This window comes from Falco punctatus (genome assembly GCF_963210335.1).
Source record: "Falco punctatus genome assembly, chromosome: 7".
Lineage (NCBI taxonomy): Eukaryota > Metazoa > Chordata > Aves > Falconiformes > Falconidae > Falco > Falco punctatus.
The window spans coordinates 31,710,875-31,728,607 of record NC_137587.1 but is presented as its reverse complement, the minus strand read 5'-3'; the positions used below and the strand labels follow the sequence as shown (position 1 = coordinate 31,728,607).

The 17,733-nt window shown below is 38.8% G+C and overlaps 1 protein-coding gene across 10 annotated transcripts in view; it reads right to left on the bottom strand.

Moving 5' to 3' along the window:
• The window catches only part of UNC79 (unc-79 homolog, NALCN channel complex subunit), a 131,289-nt gene that overhangs the window by 37,365 nt on the left and 76,191 nt on the right, over positions 1 to 17,733 (bottom strand). For all 10 annotated transcript variants that reach the window (XR_013929593.1, XM_080396229.1, XM_080396234.1 and 7 more), the window contains 8 exons: positions 15,339 to 15,441; positions 13,414 to 13,554; positions 8,601 to 8,639; positions 7,564 to 7,676; positions 7,392 to 7,477; positions 6,264 to 6,437; positions 4,406 to 4,474; positions 3,689 to 3,799 (listed from right to left, as the gene is read on the bottom strand). Coding sequence is in view for 9 of the 10 variants with exons in the window: in XM_080396229.1 (XP_080252355.1) it covers positions 3,689 to 3,799; positions 4,406 to 4,474; positions 6,264 to 6,437; positions 7,392 to 7,477; positions 7,564 to 7,676; positions 8,601 to 8,639; positions 13,414 to 13,554; positions 15,339 to 15,441 (836 nt within the window). In the remaining variant the exon portion in view is untranslated. The remainder of the gene's footprint in view (positions 1 to 3,688; positions 3,800 to 4,405; positions 4,475 to 6,263; positions 6,438 to 7,391; positions 7,478 to 7,563; positions 7,677 to 8,600; positions 8,640 to 13,413; positions 13,555 to 15,338; positions 15,442 to 17,733) is intronic.

Here is a 17,733-nt window from a genome sequence, read left to right as displayed (position 1 = left end):
CTATTTGATCATTCTTGTTACCATTATCTGAACTTTCTCCAATTCTACTATATTCTGACTGGGAATGTGGAACCAGAACAGAGCACAATACTCGAGGTGCAAATAGACCCTGATTACTTGGCTAGAATTCACCCACAAGAGTGAACCTTCCTGTAGAGGAATGAAGGTGGGTTAGTTATCATTGATAACATACATCTGTGGGCTGGCTTCAGGGGCGGTGGGTTGGCTGATGTAGATAAGGGGCAGCTGTGGCTGGTGCTGTTCAGTGGTGGCGCAGCCAACGGAGAGAGAGCAGCCGAGGAAGAGAGAGGAGAAAGAAGCAGAGAAGAGAGAACACGTGCCCTGGGTGAGGAGAAACGAGGACAAGGCAGCAAAGGGACTGGCATGAAGAGTATGCTGGTATGAGATGGTAAAAGACCTTGTTGCAGCTTGATAGTTTGGAGAGTGCTGTGACACCTTCCAACTGTCACATGCTTTCACAGTCTTAAGACACACATAATGCAGTTCCATGCTCAGACAGCTGACAACCACATCCTGCAAAACACTGGACAGAAGTTCCTATTAGTAACTCACTACAGCAGCCTGCACATACTGGAAAAGAAGAGAGGTAAAATTCTTTCAGAAGCATTCAGCTATTTTACAGATTAACACCTATGCTACACAGGACGTAATTAGACCATACTGGATTGCTTTGTCAGAACACGGGGAAGGAAACATAAGCTTCGTGAATCCCAGCTTTCCTTGGCTCTAAGGATAATACAACACTGAGCTACCCTCTTTCTTAAAGAAGTGTCCTGTCTCACAATCTAAACTCTTAATGTTTGTTAAGTACATGCAATGCAGAGGGGAGAAGCAAAATGTTTTTTTGGCATCTGACCTCTTGCTTCCTGCACTGTAAATCAAGAGTGATGGCACTGAAGTCAATAGCCCAGAGTACCCTTCCTCTTGAAGTCTACTTATTCTTGTCATTCTGCTGGTGATAAATATGTATAAACTGTGTTTATACATATTTAAGAACTTTATACTCTGCCACAACACTGTGAATGGGTACTAGTTCCATGAGAATGAAGTCCAGGGGAGTCACATGTGTAAACCTGGCACCAAAGAGTCAAGAATACAACCTCTTTAGCCTCTGTTCAACTAAATTAACCCTCTCAAGTGTCTACATCTCTATAAAAAAATGCCTTGCAACCTCCAAACTGTGACTTGCCAGAGGTCTATGTGTAGAGCGTGAAACTACTAAATAAGTAATTTAGTAATAAGAATAGTATATTTGGTTCTTCAATGCAGTGGTATGTGATCCTCCAAGTAAGCCAGTATAAAGCAAAATTCTTTATTTTATCTTTGCTGCTACTACGGTAGAGTAGTAGCAAATCACAAATACTGAAGAACAGCCACTTCAATATTCTTTAAAGAAATTAAATAGCAAAATCATGTCATGTCCAATGCAGTAGCATTCTGATTTACTTAATAAGGGTCAACAGAATGCTAGCCAAAGGTTAAGTTTAGGTTCAAGCTGTAAGAGACAGCAAAGCCAAAAAGTGTCCATTTCTGACCTTAAGATACTTGAAAGGAAAAGTAAAGATTACTACAATCCACAGAAGAGATGCTACTCTCAACTGAGAGTTCTAAAGGCACTGAGAAAAATCAAACTACTGACGTGGAACAGAAACTCAGACAAGGAAATATCAGACTGATGTGAGTCTTCAGGCTCCAAGACAAGAGAAACTGAGATATTCCTGCCACAGGATATTAGGAAAACTTTGGAGATAAAATAAGATTTGGAGTGGTTGTACAGCATGACCTCTACAAAGTGCATGTCAGAGTAGCTTGGTCTTTGAAAACACAAGGATCCTCCACCGCTTAGCTGAAAGCTGGTGGTTTGTTCCAGCCAGCACATTCAAAGTTGCAAAACAAGTAATTAAATCTGAATAGTTTCAATGGTTACAAATTATTTTCCTTCTGGAGTTCACTTCTATGTGGTATTCTGTCACAAACAACACTCTTCCTTGGCTACAGTGATTTCCACTGTAGAGAAACACAGGCATCACAATGGATATTCTTTCCTAACAGCAGTCATCAATTTGATATTTCTAATGCAAAACCATTATAAGCTTTCAGAAATAACAAAGATAATGTAGTGTGGAGTTCCACTAAATTAAGCATTTTGTGGCTATGAATTGCAGACCATTCACTAATGATTCCATTTCTGAGTCACCAGGTTGTATTAAACTAAATCAAGTAGGAGATTTTACCAAGCACTATAATCCAAGCTTCCTGTGTGCAATTAAGTATGCAATATATTAACAGAACATTGAACCAGGAAGCAAGCAAGAAACGCATGATACCAGGGGCTTAATAAATTTTTTTTTAAATAACCAAAACTGTAGAGCATGAGGGAAGTAAAACTGTTTTATTTCTGTATTTCACAATTTGCTTTAGCAGGCATATGTGAAATAGTCTTATCAGACCACGAATGCAAGAGGAGTATTTCTGCTTCAGTTTTAAATGGCACATTTTTTTGGTTCAATGAAAAAAAAAAAAAACATGTTGGACTTGATTTTTCTCACTTTGCCTTGCCCAAAGCCTTAACTATAGATCTGGTAGCATTTGCTTGCTGTAATTAAACATACTGTTAGTTTCTATTTAATGCTTCAAACTATTACATCCAGTAGAAGTTTTACTTATTTTCTTGTGGTGCAGTTTTTGTGCTAGAGTTTCGTTGCTTTTATCATTTCTTCTTCATTGTTTGTCCAGCGATACTTTGTCTTACCAAGACTGAAGCAACACATGTTCCAGTTGTCCATTATCAATATAGAAAATCATGTAGCTACTTATGAGAGAATGTTTCCTGACGATTAATTACTGTTTTGACAATGTACTGAGGATGGAAAACTGTGCACTTTAGCAGTTGAAGCAACATTTTTGTTCAGTACCTTAACAATCTACATAATGGAGCATACAGGGCATGAGTGAAAGGGTGAAAGGTCTGATTGGTTTTTGTAGATTTTGTTGTTTAACTTCTCACCAATAGCTACAAAATGAACTTGAGTGTTAACTGAGTGTTATTTGTACACACAGCTTTCACCCAGAAATCTTACAAATTTTTTAAAGGTACACACATACTTACTCTCTTTTCTACGCAGCTTACAGCCATGCACGCCGAAGTGAGATACCTAATACAGGATGAAAGAGGATCTAATCTGGGAAGCTCCTGACTTGGAGTCTTCCACTTTACTTAGCTATCTGTTGCCCTCCCTAACAGCTGTGCTCTCAAAGGCATTACCAGAAATATTTAAGCTTTTACTGCACAAGTTATGTGGCTAAACTTGTGCACTAGGAAAGATACGACTGTATAGACATTTCAAGTCACGCATGAATACCAGGCATCATCTCTTCAAGAGAAAAAAAATTCCAGGTCATGAAATCACACCAAAATACTTTTCTAAGCAATGTTTTCGGCAGGTTCCCTTTATCTGTGTCTATAGTGTAAATGTGAAACTCAGTATTAATAAAAGGCACTGAATCAAAATCACTACTTGATTAGCCAAACTACATTAAAACTGTTGACACACCTGAAACCTGACACTGATTTAATCTTAACTTACAAACGTATTACTTGAGGGAAGTAGGACTTTGTCTGTCCTATTTCCGTTATCCCTAGAAGTAGGCATAGTCTTATTTTTACCTTAGTGAAGGCTCGGTAGCACAAACCACACAGTTCCACCAGGTAGGCCAGAGTGAAGACAGCATTCTGAATTACAAAGCTTAGTAACTTTGAAAAAGGCTCCAGAAGACTCTGCAATGACATGATTTAGAGAAATCAGTAACCTGTCGCTCAGCAAAACAAAATGCATTCAACTCTGAAACGCCTGAAAGGAACAGCATTATTTTTATCTCAGAGGCTGTCTTGCTGGGATTTACACTGTTGCACTCAATGGCTATTCTATCTAGCATTTGCCTTCATGCTCGTATGAGAAATTAGAAGCAAAGCATCAGAAAATAGTTTCCCCTCTGACACAGTGTTTACAAGATATAAGAGATTCTATTGTGTTTATGCAGAAAAACCTCACTGACCTCAGTGGAATTGTACTGCAGAACTTCTAAGGAAGTTCATTACTATTTTTATTATTTTTTCAAAAGAAAAGAGGAGGAAGAAAAAAGGGAAAAAAGAGACTATCAAATCTTTAAGAAGATATAAATTCACACCCACACAGGAACGTAATCTCACCCACACTTTACTGTAACCTAGATTCGTAAGCTCTTTTCATACTCCAAAGGGTGTCGGACTGCACAATTTTATGCTTATATAGAATACTTTCCTAGCTAGGGGATAACACCACATTCATAGAACGGCACAGGCTGGCTAAATCTGAGGCAACAGTTTTCTCTTCTTGGAACTTACCCTGGTGGCACTAGTGGTAGATATCTTCAACAAGCAAATCATGATTCTTAAACTAGAATCTAAAGAACACTGTGAACATATTTCAAGGCAGGAAAGAAAAGAAAAGAAAAAAAGAAAAAACCCAGAGTTAGTACCTTTCTGTACATGTCTTGCTTTTAGTGGTAGCAGCTAAGAAGATGTTATAGGTGACGTCTAAAAAATGATCCCTGATGATTGATCTTTACTTTGCCAAAACTGGCTTATTTCTGAATACACAATCAGACTCCTTCAGTGGTAACACACTACAGCATAGGCCTTGAGATCAGAAAATTTCACTAAAGGGCTAGTTTAGAAAAGTCAACTTTATACCTTTTATGACAAAAATTTCCTAGAAATATATTTTCACTGTAAAAAAACTGGTTTGGAGAAAAAAAAAAAAGAGAGCGGACAAAAAAGAGTGAGTTAGCAGGACGTACACACCATCTACCTCATTTTATATTTCTGTGGTTGCCCTGGGCTATGAAGTTTTCCCTCACAACCCAAGACAGGGCTGCAATGAGTACCCCATAACATCACAAAGCCTCCTGGCAATAGCTGCTCCAGGTGCCCCTCTAAAGTCATTCCTTATGGTATAATTGACTTTTCCCCTGAGTAAATCACACAGGTGGCAGCAGTGAATGGGACTTTTCAAGGTCTATCTGCTGTCTTGCCTCTTCCCTGCTGTAAACATCTAGAACAGCCAAGAGTCGTTTATGACCCTAGAGGAAAGAACAGGAGATGGAAAATTCAGGAGCAAGCCTCCCATGAATAAAAGGGAAAAAAGGTAAACACTCCATCTAAACGTTCCGTGAATGGCAGACATGCAGCTGGAACTATTAAGATTCAATGTACTTCTCTTTATTTATTTCAATTAGATGAGATACAACAGATTGGGGTGGCTAGTACGCAAAGGGAATGGCTATTGCCTGTTTGGCTTAGTAAGTGTTGCAGGATAGTGCCTCAATTTACCAAAGCCTAAAGAGGTTTCAAGATCTGACTATTGCATAGTAGTGCCAAGGAATTTACTATTATTCATGTAATTTGGTGGTGACAGCCAATTTAAAAGACAATGTTATAAGTCACAAAGTTAGATTTTGGATTCCTCAGCTCAGGCTGAGCAACACTGCTTTGCACAGAAGAAATTTCCACTGGGCTCATACGCGCCATAGGAAATAAAGTCAGAATAAAGGCATCAGAATAAGGGCATCAGAATCCCATGTTTACTGGAAAGACTCAGAATAAGTTTTTGCTGTGTTTACTGAAAAGACATCTGGAAATACACACATTAGGAGATAAGATTAGGAGGAGGACTCAGAAATCAGAGCCCAGTTCTTCTAGATTCAGTTTCTGCAACTATATTCTGATTACAGCCAGAACTACAACCTGGTCAGCCAAACAGGCTAGGCTCAGTTCCCAGTAGTCTCAGTTCTCTCTGCCTGTCTGACTATCGTGTACTTTTAGCAAATTAATTAGGTGGTGTTGCTCTCCTCGGGAGTTTTATTTTCTTTTAATAGTTAAAACAAGATGGACTTTCATTGCCAAAATGCTGATTCTCTCAAATGCAGTATTCTAATCTGACAAAGACAGGGCATAGAAAGTACAGATGAAAAAAGCCAACAAAGAGGTGAAGAGTACTCTGGTCAGAGTTTTTATCATTACCCATGGAAAACATAATTAAAGGGATGGATCAGATATACAATAAATCCAGTCCTCTGGAAACATTAGTCAAAACATTAGAAAATATTCATAACAATCCGCTCTGATTTCTCTTTCACAGCTTTCCCACTGTATATCCTGACCAATGGCAGTATAGCTCGTTTCAGATGTCCATACATCATACCTTAAGCGGCAAAACACAAGGGAGTTTAGTAAGGAAGGTCTGAAACTGATTACTGATTGTGGTCCAGAGGTTGCTGGGTGAATCCATTGGCAAGGCTTCCATAAAGGTAGCAATATTTTCCAAACAGCGTAGCATCGCACCCCCTGCTGGTAAATTCTTTTTGTTGTTTAAACCCTGGGAAACAAAACAAGAACTATAAACGAATGGACATGTGCACAAAAGGGCCCTTAAACAGTATTTGGAAATGCTGAGGTTAATTTGTTCAGACAAAATACTACTTACCTCTTCTATAAGGCTACAGATAAAATTTTGTGCCAGCAATTTGAACTGTGTCTGTGACAGTTAAGTCTATTTCAGTTCCTTAAGTACTGACCAAATTATTTTGAGCCAAAAATGTTATAAGTAGAGTCCTAACTCATAACCTCCTTAGACTGGAATAGTAGTAAAAAAAAAAAGCTGAACTCATAAAGTATTCATCAGGGGATTGCCCATGTTTTCCTTTGAACAGTTTTCAACAAGATATGTTCATTAATGTTCAGCAGACCATGTATGCTTTTTTGGCTTTTGTACTAGGATCAGGCCTGGAAAGATATAAGCAGTTTTAAAGTGATGTCAGTATCTTTGTATGAAGCAACCACCATGCTCTTGGAAGAGCAGGATACATGCAAGTGACTAGTGCAAGTGGGAGGATAAAAGTTACAGTAGAAACAAGCCAAGTACACAGAAGGCAGTCAGTGAAAGGCAGGCAATAAATCTTCGGACTATTTAAAGAAAATGCCATCAGATACAGCGGAGAGGGAGAAGCAAAAATGTTCCTGCAAACCGAAAATAGTGCTAGGGGAAGGGATGGCCCACAATACCAATGTGTAGGACAGATCCAGGAGGTGGTCTAAGGAAAAAGAAAAAAAAAAAAAAAAAAAAAAGACACACCAACCTATCAGTGAGAGCAAAACCCACAAGGAAAACTGTGAGGACAGTTTAATCCTGCTTCCAGGAAGGACAAAACAAAACTTTGCATTGCTTTAGGTGACACAAGTTTGAACTCTTAATGAATGAGGAGAAATTATCTAATATGCTTGATAATGCTAATAAAACTAGCACCATTAACAGAGCTGGTGGTCAACATACCTCTAACAGCTGGCTCAGAGCAGCAATGGAGCTCAGCTCACTGAAGTCCATAAGAGACGTGGCCAAGGTCCGTAAAAAGCTTCCATCTGAAATTTGAAAGACATTTTTGCACTGGCTGTCCATACGGAGGTAACTGAAAGGGTCAGAAATGCACTCAGATACCACACATTACCTTTAATATTGCTCTGGAAGAGCTGAGGGAAGATGCCATTGGGAGCCAGCTGATGGAACACACAACGGAGGAACTGCTTGGCCACACCTGCAGCATTTCCAGGGATCATCATACTGAAACGAAGGGAAGGAAAAGGAAGAAGAAAGAAATGCGTTCTAGATTAAACACTTCTCAAGGCTGACTACACAGAGAAAATAAAGATGATGCTATTCTTTTTAATTATGGAAGTATTCAATCAAAAGCAGAACTGTCCTGATACCAAAAAAGAGTTCAGCATGTTGATTTTATGACTTCAGCTGGATTACGCAGAGCTGAAAGTTATGTACACATAGCTAAGGTATTTAAGTCCCAATAAATAGCTCACAGTTTTATTTGTGAGTCACCTGAGTCTGAATATAGTCCTGCTCTCTCACCGTGTATTTCAGTGATACTGGATGAGGTTCTTGGCGTTAGCATAAAACACATGAAGAACAGGTCAACACACATTATTTATATATTAATTTGCCTCTTGGATTTTCCTTCAAGAGATGAAGTACTTTCTGATCACTCATAAAATGAATGGTTTCATTTAAAAAGCTGAAGTATTATCAATTTACTCATAAACTGCACATTTTAGCATGTTCTACAGCTTCGCAAAATGAATTTATCCTATTCAGCATCTGATTTACACAATGAGACATCACTACCAGAGGTTCTCCATGGCCAAGGATGATTCGCTTGATTCAGTGTATGGAGACAGTCTATTAACAGAACAGGCTAGAAAAAGCTGCACTGAAATTATGGAAACCAGAAGGCATCTTTAAATTATGTCTGAACTTGATTTTTTACAAGTTCAATACGTATGAATATGGGTTCCTGTTCACCTTCAGAACACATGAGATATTTGAAACAAGTGGGAAAGGACAGGTTTTTCCTCTTACTGTCACAAACCTTAAATAAATTTTTAAAAAGTTAAATTTAATTGATTTCAGGGCTAGGGAGGATGATGCTTTAGATTAATTGTTTCATTTTGGCCAATGTATCTTTTGCTACCATACCTTTCTGCTTGATTAGAAAAACTGGTACTTGATGCCAACCTGGAATAAAAATTAAAAAAATAAGTGAAGCTCTCACGCTTTTTTTTGTGTTTCATTTTAAAGTAGGCCAATACATCATCTTTTTTTCTGAAAGAATAAAAAAGAAATTTAAAGAATATTTAAAATAACCCCATAAAGGTCTTCAGAAAAGCACATAAATTCAGTCAAATAATGTTTGCATGACATATAAACTCTGTTCAGGCTTGCAGTCTCACAAATACTTAACAGCTCTAAAGACAAATCTACTTGCTTCCCTATACTAGCACAAAGATAATGAAGTAAAGCTATTGCCTTACATGCACATCATGGATAATTACTAACCTAGAGGGATTTGGAGAAAAAAAAAAAGTTTGCCAGAAGCTGCCTAATGACTGAATTCTTTCTGATTAACACACGAACATAGACTAAGCCCAAATTCTCTACTTGGCAGTCTGAAGTGAGGCTTCTACTTCCAGATTTTGACACTTAAATAACTGGCCTAATTTCAGGAACACTAAATACCTGTGAGCTCTTATAAAGTCATGTAAGAAATACTGGGTTCTCAAAAATCAGGTCATGTATTTTAGTACCTAAATATAGACTTTGAAGGCAAATATGGGCACTCAGTGATGAAAACACTGAACACAATATTAAAGCAAAATCATGCCCTTCAATATCCAGGACATGTAAACAAACAGAATTGGGGCTTATAATACCAAAGCAGCACACCTTTAATACTAAAAAGCAGTTACAAAGATGTACATTGGCAACATCTCTTACACAGAAAATACCATGCAATTTTTACTCTCATCTGCTGCACATCAGTATTTCAGCTGGTATAAATGGATAGCTACCCAGAGGGACTTTCACAGGCTGGAGAGGTGGGCCTGTGCAAACCTCATGAAATTCAACAAGGCCAAGTGCAAGATCCTACACCTGGGTCGGGGCAACCCCCAGTATCAATGCAGGGTGGGCAGAGAATAGCTTGAGAACAGCCCTGAGGAGAAGGACTTGGTGGAACTGGTGGACCAAAAGCTCAAGGTGGCCCAGAAATGTGCACTTGTAGCCCAGAAAGCCTACTGAGTCCTGGGCTGCATCAAAAGAAGCATGAACAGCAGGTCAACGGAGGTGATTCTGCTCCTCTACTCAGCTCCCACGAGACCCAACTAGATTACTGCACTCAGCTCTGGGGCCCCCAACATAACAATGACATGGAGCTGCTGGAGCAAGTCCAGAGGAGGGCCACAAAGATGATCAGAGAGCTGGAGCACCTCTCTTACGAAGACTGGCTGAGAGAGTTGGGGTTGTCCAGCCTGGAGAGGAGAAGGCTCTGGGGAGACCTTCTAACAGCCTCCCAATACCTAAAGGGGGCCTACAAGAAAGCTGAAATAGGACCTTTTAGTAGGGCTTGTAGTGATAGAACAAGGGGGAATGACTTTAAGCTGAAAGAGGGTAGATTTAGATTAGATATTAGGAAGAAATACTTTACTGTGAGGGTGGTGAGACACTGGCACAGGTTGCCCAGAGAAGCTGTGGATGCCCCATCCCTGGAAGTGTTCAAGGCCAGGCTGGATGGGGCTTTGAGCAACCTGGTCCAGTGAAAGGTGTCCCTGCCCATGGCCAGGGGGTTGTAACTAGATGATCTTAAAGGTCCCTTCTAACACAAACCATTCTACGATTCTATGATATGTCTAAATGGAAAATTCATAGAGCTACACTAATTTGCTCATGATATGGCCTTCAATGTTTATCTTTGATTCATGATCGTTTTAGGGTGGATTTAGCTGTAGCTCAATCCTCAGTCAGCCTCTGTTCTGAAAACAGTGTCCTCTCTAGTCACCACTGCAAAATCCAAAAATTACTCTAAGGCAGCTCAGTCAAATGCGTAAGTGTAAATCAAAATGGATGGTGATTTTCATTAATGATGCATGACATGCTGGGAATACAACATACTTTCAACAGTGCAATACTCTCAGGGGATTGAAGATTATATTCTTTTCAGTTGTCTCAGCTTAAATCAGAAAAACTCCCTGACTCCACTACTGTTAAGATGAGTCCACACTAAAATACAGCATATTAATTCTGGTGTGCAAAGCTAATTCTGGGTGAAAACAGGTCGGAAGCTACCTTCAAGCAATACAGACCTTGATTCTGGAGTAACTGTAGCATCTGCTTACACTAAAGAACATGAGGATTTCTGTAGAATGCAGTGAGAACAATCACATGCCCAATGGACATTACATTTATTTTCAAAAATCTACTAAAGCATTCAAATACAACAGCGTACAATATTTCTTCTAAAATAAATAAAAGTCCGATGCAAAGTTTTTCTCTCCTTTTGAATGCAATAATACAAGTGTGTTTTTTATGACAAACAGAACATTTGTTTTCTAACTTCGGGAAAACTTCATGAGACATGAACTACACTTAACACTTGGGAACATCTGAAACTTTTTGAAATGTACAGCTTGTATGCATTTATCATTACCTCTCTAAATATTTTGTCACACAAAGGCCATGAAGCCCCATCATTACCCCCACTTTGCAGACCACAAAGCAGAACAGTAAATGGACAGTAGACAGTAAATGGATGCGTTCAAATTTGTAAATGTTAAGAACATAAATTTTTCAAAGCTCCCCACTAACTCAAGAGCCTAAATGCCATTTTCAAACAGGACTTTGATGCTTGGAAAGCTAAATCTCACTGGATATCAACAAAATACAAATCAACAAGTCAAAAATCTTGATTCAGGAATGAGAGTATAAAGTTAAGGGCATGCCGGAGTCCTATACACATATCAATCTCTAATTGTCAGTAACTTGAACCTAGAACTTTTCTCTTCTGAAAATCCCAATAGATGCCTATGTGTACCTGCAGGTAGCCAAATAACTTTTGAAAATCTGTGTATTCTTTAGCTATTCTGAAAGGCCCTGGATTTCCTACTTCCTTGTTTCCTTTTCTAAGCATGAAAATAGTAGTTCTTTTTCTAAGAATAAAAATGCAAGAAGTCCAATTCATTCTCACCTCTGCTGGAGGTAATGACACAGCACTGCTTGCTGAAAGACGGTGACTTAGGTTATACATATGAGGCACCTGAATGCCTCTTTGCTTGTATATGCTACTTATTTTGCATGTATTGAAAGTAATTCCTTTGTGAGAAGCCTCTTACTGGACTTAGAATTTGTCAAAAATGACAGAAAACACAGGACATTTACCAGGAATATTCATGTTGCATGCCATCTGCTGCTCTAAAACAATCAGCTGTCTCCCTCTAAAGATGCAGCATTTCTTCCTCAAAGCACAGAAAAAAGTAGCCCACTTGGCCCTCATCCCTTGATAATTTATCTTCCAAATGATTTCCCCTCTGTGGCTGTAGTACTGTTGTTTTTACAAGAATCACAGAGAATGGATAGCATCTGTCTAGATTAGAAACTTTGCCTCCATCAGAGTTCATTAGCAATGACAGCAGGGAACTGCAGCCTTGAAATTAATGGAAATGGAGGACGTGAATAGCTGCTGTGTTTAAATGGAATTTGGAGGTAGTGGAGAGGCAGGGATGTGAAAAGCTGTACCCCTGCAGAAGTCACAGTCAAGCAATTTTAACTTCAGTCACTGGAAAGAACATGGAAAAGGAAAGCTGTGCATCGTTTCTGCAGTTCTCATGCTGCTCAGAAGTTTATTCTGGAACACCCCCAACACATCCCTCCCACCTCTTAGGCAGGAAGTTGTGGAAGTGGCCAAGGCAGCAACAAGAAGAAGAACAATAGTAACGGTGTACTTCCATTATCCCGTGCACACTGGACAGAAGTAACAAGAGAAAAATAATAGACACCAAATGTTTAAGACATTATCAGAGACAATCTCATGCTGCAGCTAGTTAGAAAGCCTCATAAGGAGATGCAGCTCTTTACTTAATTAGCATACAAAATATGGTCAAAAAGCCTGAAGAGCTTCAGGTATGCTAATGAATAATTATTCCTACGAGTCAACAGTCCTCCAGGAGGAAAAAAAATCCAGAAAAACTGACCACATTTGTGCATAACTTCTAAAGCAGGAACTACATAAAAATGAAAAAGTCTTTCAAAGCAGCAAAAAGGGGTAGCCAAGAGAATTCAGTCTTTACAAGAAGCGCAGAAGCTCTTTAAGAACATAACACTACAAGGACTGGGCCAAGGTACCCCACTTGTTAAGAAAGCCTTCAAGAGAGCAGAAGAAAGGAAAGGTGAGGGAAGTTATTAGGAAAAAAAGGCAGCTTCTTGAAAGAAGCTGAAGTCTTGTCTCAAATAAAAGCAGAAAAGAGCATAAATTCTGACAAATCCAATGTAAAAATGAAAGGAAGGTGGACCAAAAAATGGTTCAAGGACCAACTAGCAGAAGGAATAAAAACAAACAGTAAATGTTTCTTCAGATAAAATGGGATCAAGAAGCACACCGATTATTGCATCAATTGCTGTTCAGGTAATAAACAGGGTCCTCAAGGAAGATAAAGGTACTGCAGAAAAACTTAGTTCTTCATGTCGCTGCTCACAGTGGGACAAGTTGGGGAGATTCCCAAGCTGGAACCTCCATTTGGAGGGTAAAAAGGGAGGACATGAAAGGAGCTGACCAAACCTGAAGCGACAGTGGAAGGAGTTACATAAGAAATTGATAAAATGAGTAACACAGCAGACAGAACCAGGTATCATTCAGTTAAGAGTTCTAAAACACATAACTTCCTATAGTGTAATAAATTTACCCAGTTGCAGGCACAAAACTCTTTCAGTCATATCAGAGAGAGGAAAGTCCTGAATTTACCTTCCTACAGACTGCATGATGTCCAACAGCAGAGGAGCAGCCAAGTCTGGACTAAGGTGAATGAAGGTTGAGAGCACAACTATGGCCAGGCCTAGTGTTTCTTCATCATATTCTTCAAGAATAGCCCCACAGTCATGGCATCTGCAAAGAACAGTTTTAAAAACTGACATTAACAAATTTTAAACAAAGTATTACTATATATACACATACTTGTACAATTATGTCTCTTTAAAGTACTATTACTTAGCGCATCCTATTTAAAATGTATTTAGAAAGGTAACGCAATTGTGATCTTTCTATAATTAATAACAGTCTGTGGCTTTCAAATATTAATCAAGCTTCTCACTAGCTGCACTGGCCGTTTCTTCACTAACAAATGAAAGAGGGCCACAGGGCAGGCCTTCTTTTGGGTCCTGCATTGGCAAGTGTTGGTCAATTCCCTCACTGTATTGGACTTCTTCAGTTTCCACTACCCAAGAGAAATCTGAAGCAGTGAAGACCAGCCCTCAGCAATGTGAACACCAGCCAGTTTATGCAACTCAGGCTCAGGCAAGGGCTCAAATCCCTGGCACTCCTCTATTTAGCAGCATAGACACAAACAATGACACTCATGGATGATCTTAAAGAGATGGAACAATTTCACACTGTCCTTCCTGTCAGTCACAAATTATGAATAACGAATTATACGATTAGGAAACAATGATCTGATTGGTTCCCACAGCAGTTATAGCTATTAAGAAAGAAATGAAAGGACCTCTCAGGGGCACAGAAGCTTAGATTTCAGAAAAGTCTGCTTTCTCAGGGCTGATTTGCTGCTGAGTCACTTACCCTTTCTGAAATGCTCAAAAACAACTGATGTAGTTCTGAAAGGGCTCCATAATGTCTAATTATAAAGGGGATGTCAGATTTAGAAGAGATGAGACAGGCTTTCACAACCCACAAAAAAGGCAAACCAATGTGGGAAACTGGCTTATCTCAGCCCGGTACGAAGGCTTGCTTAATTGGATCAATCAGTTGCTAATGACTCCAACAGATTGTGATATTTTAAGTTAATGGAATTGTATAGGCAATTTTCTTACCTTTGAACAGTAAGAAAATACGCCAACAGAATCATGAAAATCAAGCTCACCCACTCTATATCTTAATAGGTGGTGCTAGAGCTTTGGTGAAATGGCCAAAGGAGGTGCCAAAAATAAGCCTAACTTTTGGGATGCTTCACTTTGCCACACATTAAGTCCACTTCCAGTCACAACCTGCACAATGGCCCTGTCTTTCTCCAGTGATCACCCTGGCACATCCGTCTTACTGAACTGAGCACAAAAACACAAGCAAGAACTTCTGGCTTTTCTTCCCAATTTTTGACCAAATCAATGCATGGCTCCCTGCTGACTGCTTTACTTCTTCATTAAATGAGCACACTTAGATTTAACACTTCCTTTTGAGGCATTTAACCAACCAATTAAGGTTTGCAAAAGCTTTTGAGATCAGTGAGTATCAGCATTAAAAATGCTACATCGGTTACATATCAACAGTTACCTATTCCAAAAGAAACCCGAAGAAATTTTAAAAAAGAACTTTTATTTTTCTTACGGTGAAATTGGGTTTTGATGGATCACAAGGAACCCTTGATTTAAAATAGAATGGAAAGTGCTTCCCCTGCCCTCCATGCACACACAATAGCCTAAGTCATCATGTCACCTGTGCAAACTCACACAGGTGCTAATTAATTAAAAGCACATCTTGCTAGCAGTGTTTAGAAAATGTTAAACTTGGGGTAAAAAAAAAAAAAAAAAAATCAATCATACAAACTTAGCATACAAATAAATTATATAATGGACTTTATATTTCCATAAAATATATCTACACTTTACTTGACCTATTTGAAGTTCAACTAGTTCTTTGAGAGGAACAGGAAAAGAACTTACTTGTCAGTCATCACAATGGGCTGGTCATCGGCAAATTCTTCTGGTGCTGGTACAAACATACTGACTATACTGGGTGCTGACAGCAAGCTAGATTTTGTGGCACCTTAAGGTAATTAGGAGGAAAAAAAATAAAAAAAAAAAAAAGGAAAGAAAATCACTAAACAGAAATCCAAACTGCTTGAAGAGCAGACTTCTAAAAAGCAACCATAATGGTTTTACTGTGCACAGAAATAAGAAATAAAGTGTGTCTACAAAAGGATATAAATCACAGTCCTTGCTTCTCCCAGATTATTCTTATTACTTAGCACTATTATTTAAAAAAATTACCAAAAAAGCAGCCTTGGAAAAAAATTAACAAAGAACAAAAATTCCAGGAAGGTGGATGTAATTGTATTTAGTCATATTTAGGGAGAGAGGATGATTCTACAGTTGCTATGAGACTGGAGATTTGCAGTCTTTCCCTGTACTTCTGGGGAATTACCTTCCCATAGTTCTCCGTGACATGAAGAAGGAAACAAGTTCATATGTCTCAACACCAGGTTATCAATCTATTCCTACCATCCCTAAGAGAAACATAGGAAAGAAATCAGGAAAGGACAGCTAGAAGTAATTCATAAGGAGTTGAGAAACGTTGAGAACACTGGAGGCCTAATGATTAGAAATGTTTTCTGTTGAAAGTCTTCACAAGCACCTTTATTCTCCAAAGATGAGCTGTTCAGCTGGGCATAGCCACTGTGATCATGCCAGCTTATGGGGTTCCCCTTTGCTTTTGGCTCTTTTTGTGTACCTGATTTCTGATAGATGCTTGTTTCAACAGGAAAAGTTATGGATAATGGAAGATTCAAACTCTTGGCTTCTCTGAGTTCTGCCTTCCTGAACTACAACAATATAGGGTAGTCCAACAGTCTAACATCTCTCCAGTATGGTGGTTTTCCTCCCTTGGTCCCTTTGTTTTCATTAAACAGAAAATAGCAATTGCAGGAAATAAACACAGAAGGAGCAATTCTCCAGCTCATCTGGTTGCTAAGAAAACCTCAAGAAGAATAATCAGACTCATTCATGAGCTATCAGAAACTTGGATGAAAGCTACTATGATGTACAAGCTATGTCATTGATCTGAGATGCTTTGTGATGATCATGCAAATAGTTAGCAGTTTCATTCTCCAGGTCACTAAGACAGAAAGTGATTCAATTCCTTGAGAAAAGTATCTGTTTGGTGGCCACATGTAGCTGAAACGATTGAGACAACATTACTGTTGCTCCCAGACAGGTCAGCACCATTAATGACTTCAGGGAACTCAGCTGTTATCATCATCATTAGGTATATATGCCCCAAGGGCATCTCATTTTAAAGACCAATCTATGAAAAGTTCATTTTGTGAACCAGTTTTTAGAAGAGTACCAATGCCCTTTTGATGCCAATTCAACCACAGATTAAGTAATCCATTTTATCAACTTTCTTGCTGGATGCTTCAATCTGCAGATTCGGATTTCATGTTAACATTAGCCTGTTCTGATAACTTTTAACTATGGAAAAAGGAGGAAGCTTCTCCAACTAAGCTAGGTTCAGGTGGAATTTATGATGAGATAATCCCAGTTACTGCAGGAAAAGCAAATTTAATATCAGGTTTCAGGAAAAACAATCCAACAAGCTCCCACAATTTCTGAACTCAAAATATGTGGAGTGATGAGGGCTTGTTTCACAAGAATAAGATAGGTTTTAAACATTCATTTTACTAGGAAGAAAATATTTCTTTTACATATAGAGTTTGGTACTTCATAACTGTCCCCTGAGATTTTGGTGGATATGAGCAGACACTTCAGGAAGTCCAGAATACTCTTCAGAAACATAGGACACCATCCAGAACACAAGGAATAGGAGCAAATTTACGCATCTTTCTAGCCAGGTTTTTTTCTTCCCCCCTCACCAATGAATAAAAACCCTCTACCATGACTTTGGAAGTTTCACTGTCATGTTCTCTAGATGTAAGTCACGTTGCAGCACACAAATACTAAAAGCTGTCATAATGCAGGTTACAATGTTGGAATAAGACTTAACTACTTAAAATAAAAATGTCCTCTCTTGTGCACTGAACACTGAGAAAAATCATGATTTAGGCAAAGAAGGTAGGTCATTGCCCCATTGCAAGGCTCTAAGAAAGTCTGGATGTATTTCAGCTGTGAAGGAGGAGAGTTCATAAAGAAATGAAATTTAACCACACTCTGCATAGAGTCTTTTATTTCCAGGTTGACAGCCAAAACAAGAACTAGCAGAAAGCCAGTACTTCTTACCAGTTGTCCCTGTCTTGCAGTAAATGTCTTATCTAACAATTTTCAATAAACTACGTTCTGCAGGACAGTACAGGCAAATGGAACATACAATTCAGCACCATTT